The 4,561-nt window shown below is 45.3% G+C and overlaps 1 protein-coding gene across 1 annotated transcript in view; it reads left to right on the top strand.

The window, feature by feature from the left end:
* Positions 1-3,984, top strand: part of CLYBL (citrate lyase beta like) — a 125,585-nt gene extending 121,601 nt beyond the window's left edge. Inside the window, exons 8-9 of the mRNA XM_003789631.1 lie at positions 2,788-2,907; positions 3,858-3,984. Coding sequence (XP_003789679.1) covers positions 2,788-2,883 — 96 coding nt within the window. The 3' untranslated portion in view covers positions 2,884-2,907; positions 3,858-3,984. The remainder of the gene's footprint in view (positions 1-2,787; positions 2,908-3,857) is intronic.
* The last annotated feature ends 577 nt before the right edge of the window (positions 3,985-4,561 follow it).

Here is a 4,561-nt window from a genome sequence, read left to right on the forward strand (position 1 = left end):
GGCCCGGGCTGGATTCGAAGCCACCACCTTAGGTGTATGTGGCTGGCACCTTAGCCACTTGAGCCACAGGCGCCAAGCCTGATCTCCCTGTCTTGAAAAACCCCATGAAGTGTGTTTCACCTTCGTTCCAAGCAGATTTGGTAACATAGCAGAGACCCAGAGCCATCGTTTGGATTCTCAGTGCATTGTTTGAATTTCATGTGCATCTATGCTAATTTCATTCCCCTAGCCTATTATTTAAGACTGAGCAGGACAGATGTGCTATTTTACAGGGCCATAATCCACTTGGTAGGCGGAAAACCAAGAGGCCTTTGGTCTTCATCATCTATTCCAGTAAGAAAACTAGACAACTGCCTCATAAAACAGCATGTGAATTACGTCCTGATTCCCAGCACCACCCTACAGGACCTCCTCTGACCTTCTAACCAAATTCAGAAAATTCATCCTGGTTACAGAGATGACCAAAATTAGCTCTAGGCTGAATGGAAGTGGGCAAAGGCCAATCTGGGGGTACGAACAGTAAAAATGGCACAGTTGGGAAGACTGACAGTGTAGGATTTTGGGCCACAGAGGTGTTCGTATGAATCAAACTCATCATTCTAACACTGAGGTTAGGCATCACTGGTGAAAACACTACCTAGGGGGCTTTAAGATCTCTCTTGAGTAAAAGATAAAGGCCAAAGTCCCTGTTGAGAATCCTCCACACACATATTTTTCCCTCCATCCTGGGCATAACCATAAGGGACTAGCCCACAGCCCTATCCCAGAAGCCCTGAGTGAGGACAGCACTGACTGGAGGTGCTGCTCGTGAAGGCCAGATGTGGGCTGCCGTATGTGCAAAGGGACTGTCATCACCAGAGGTTAGGATTGCTCTAGCCCACCTCCAGATCTCGAAAGACTGCCTGCTCTCACTGACACCATCTTCCCTGCCAATAGCTGGAAGGAGAGTTGAGATGAGGGGCTCTGATTGTGTGCAGCAAAAACAAGAGGTTGAAAGAACCTAAACAACCAGACAGTGACTTCAGCTGCTGAGGGTGCTGCCCTGTCCATTTAATTTTTCTTTTCTGCTGCACTAAAGAAACTACCTTGTTATCTTAATGTGGGGTCTCTGAGAAAGGCTTGAAGCTATGCGACCCGATTATTAGCCCCAGCTCTAACTTTCCCAGTCTCGTGACCTTGGAAGATCACTTAACTGCTCTGGACCTCAGTTTTCCTCATCTAGAAGAGGGCTTAGGTCACATGACACATTCAATAAGCATTCCTAGAAGGCTAAAAACTGGGGTATCCCAGGAGACTTCAGAAATGCCTTCCAGAGTTAACATTCAACTGCCCTATGATTTCTTTGTGACAGATTCCTATCCCTGGGAATTCTTATCCTCTCTGCTAGCATGTACCAACAGGTTCATCTCTGTGCTCTGTGCAATCTGACCTTGCACTTCCTCATCACCTTATAGCATTACCCCTCAATTATGCTACAGCAAGGAGGAAGAGTTTTGCTATTAGCCTGATCATACAATTATTTTTAAAAACAATAATCAGAGGCTGGACACAGTGGCTTATGCCTGTAATCCTAGCACTCTGGGAGGCCAAGGCAGGTAGATCACTTGAGGTCATGAGTTTGAGACCAGCCTGAGCAAGAGCAAGACCTCGTATCTGAAAAATAGCCAGGCATTGTTGTGGGTCCCTGTAGTCCCAGCTATGCGGGAGGCTAAGGCAAGAGGATCACTCGAGCCCAGGAATTTGAGGTTGCTGTGAGTTATGATGCCATGGCACTCTACCCAGGGTGACAAAGTGAAACTCTGTCTCAAAAAAAATAAAAATTCAGTGGTCAGAATATAGATCTGCTTTTAAAGTTCTATGCAGTATTTCTTTTCTTTTTTTTTTTTTAGACGGAGCCTCAAGTTATCCCCCTGGGTGGAGTGCCATGGCATCACAGCTCACAGCAACCTCCAACTCCTGGGCTCAAGCGAGTCTCTTGCCTCAGCCTCCCAAGTAGCTGGGACTACAGGCGACTGCCACAACGCCCGGCTATTTTTCGGTTGCAGCCATCATTGTTGTTTGGCAGGCCCGGGCTAGGGATTCGAACCCGCCACCTTAGGTGTATGTGGCTGGCACCTTAGCCGCTTGAGCCACAGGTGCCAAGCCTCTATGCAGTATTTCTAAAACTATATAGCCAAGGATTTTAATTTTCCTACCATTGTTGTTTTCTGCTTGATTTCTAGAGTCAAATGAATGGCTCCCCATATCTGTGTCTGATGTGTTTTTCTTCTCCATTAAAATGCTGGAGGGTTGGGGCAGTGCCTGTTGCTCAGTGGGTAGGGCACTGGCCCCATATACCCAAGGTGGCAGGTTCAAACCCAGCCATGGCCAAACTGTAACAAAATAAATAAATAAATAACCGGGCATTGTAGTGGGCTCCTATAGTCCCAGCTACTCAGGAGGCTGAGGCAAGAGAATCACCTAAGCCCAGGAGTTGGAGGTTGCTGTGAACTGTGGGACGCCACGCACTCTACCAAGAATGACAGTGAGACTCTGTCTCTACCTAAAAAAAAAAAAAAAAATGCTTGAGCTTTCTCTTTTTTCTTTCTTTTTTTTTTGTACCCCCTCTCTAGGAGGAAAAAAGAAATCTTTCCCCTGCAATTTACTTTGGCTTTCTCAAAAGTTGGGTAAGAAAGTCAGTATAATTCAGGTGGAATCTGAAATGTTCTTGTTATACAAGCACACACAGAAAGGAAGCCTATAATTTCCGAGCTTTCTTTTAGGAAGTTTGTATTCTCTGTTTTCCAGGGAGCCTTTACTTTCCAAGGGAGTATGATCGACATGCCGTTACTGAAGCAGGCCCAGAACATTGTTACGCTTGCCACATCCATCAAGGAAAAATGATCTGGTAAATGAAGCTCTCATCAGGTGGGCTGAACATATACAGTGGGTCTCTTAAAGACAAACCATAATTCTCAAGGAAACTTGTTAGTATGCTGGATCGGGACCTTACTTATTTACAGTTCGTGTTAATCATGATGTTTTTGTTGTCGTTGTCTTACTGGGCAGTTATTCCTCTAAAAATGAACTTTTTTCCTTTTGGGTCCAAGCTTATGATTCTGTTGTTTATAAATGCTTTAGAAATATGGATGTCTGTTTTCACAGGGAGATAAAATGGTGGGGACAGATGAGCTGTGAGGGGAAGTTAGGTCTTTAATTAAACAGACCTTTCCTGAAAATGCACAGTCCCTGTCTCCTTCTTATGTGAGTAATTTCCCACGTGGTCAGCACAAATAATTTTAAGAAAGGCAAGGACTTTAAAAATCAGCACCAAAAGGTAGGGTTCATGTCTGTTGGAGATGACATCAAGTATTATATTGGCTTATAAAGATATCTTATAAAAATAAACCTTCAAAACTGACCACTCTTAACCTTCACCCCCAAAATGAAACACCCATATCCTGGAATGCTGGATGACAATTAGCAAAGTGCTCATCTTGGGCAAATACTTTGGGTCAGGAGTTACCGGCTATTAAAAATTCAATGTGCAGAAAAACAAGACCATCCATTCTCCCCCCTTTCTTTTCCCATTTAGCTGTTTGCCATTGAGGCCATTTCCCCCTGTAAATGTATGGCCCGGACAGGACTCCCTCAGCCATAAACTTGTAGAGCCTAAGAAGACACAATGCCAGGCGCTGGCGCATGTGGCCCCTGTGAGATTTGCATCACATTAGAGGTGCTGCTGCAGGTCAGATGGGTGGTGTGGTTAACGGGCTTAGTAAAGCTGTTTTGAAGAGGTTAACCCAGCTTGTAGTAAGGGTAAATAAACATAACAACCAGCCATTGTTCCCTATTCAGCATGTACTCTTATATTGAAGGCTAAAGGGTATTGAAGCCGCGGAGGATCAACTTGTGCTTGCCAGAGGACGCCAATGAAGTTTGAAACACCAACAATCAGAGATTTTGTTTCTGTTCCTCATTAAATCATGAGCTTTTGTGCCGAGACTTTGGATGACTGTTCTTTAAGAAATTAACAGAATGGGAAGTTTTAAACTCTACACCAACCTTTTCATGACCTACACAGCAGCAAGGCTGCTACTCTTAGACAAACACCGCAGGGAAGGCTGTTCTGTTTATTTAAATTTGTAAATAGAAAACAGTTGTTTTTGATTTTCATTTTTTGCCTCCTCCTACACCCTTTTTGATTACTTCCTATGTGGCCCCTAGTGTGTGCCCCAGCCAGGGGCGACCTCCTAGTACATCCCCACTTCTCACAATTTCTATAGGAAACTGGAGAGGTGAGTAGAGTTGAGGGTTAGATACAGGAGAGGCACCATCATGTTAACGCAGAGTCCAGAGTCCTGCCACCATGATGCAGCCTCCACCCACCCAGGCACACAGAGGCAGGGCAGGAAGGGGAAGATCTAGTTCCCACAGCCACTTGGAGAACCAGATCCAAGCTGGATGGTTCTAGGGGGACACATTCTTAGAGCACCAACTTGTATTCCCAAACACGGGCTCCCAGGATGTCTGCTGGCCCCTGTGTCTCTCCAGCCCCAAAGTCACTCCTGGGCCTCACACA

The sequence above is a fragment of the Otolemur garnettii genome, unplaced genomic scaffold (assembly GCF_000181295.1).
Source record: "Otolemur garnettii isolate 467f Iridium unplaced genomic scaffold, OtoGar3 scaffold00034, whole genome shotgun sequence".
NCBI classification, from domain to species: Eukaryota; Metazoa; Chordata; class Mammalia; order Primates; family Galagidae; genus Otolemur; species Otolemur garnettii.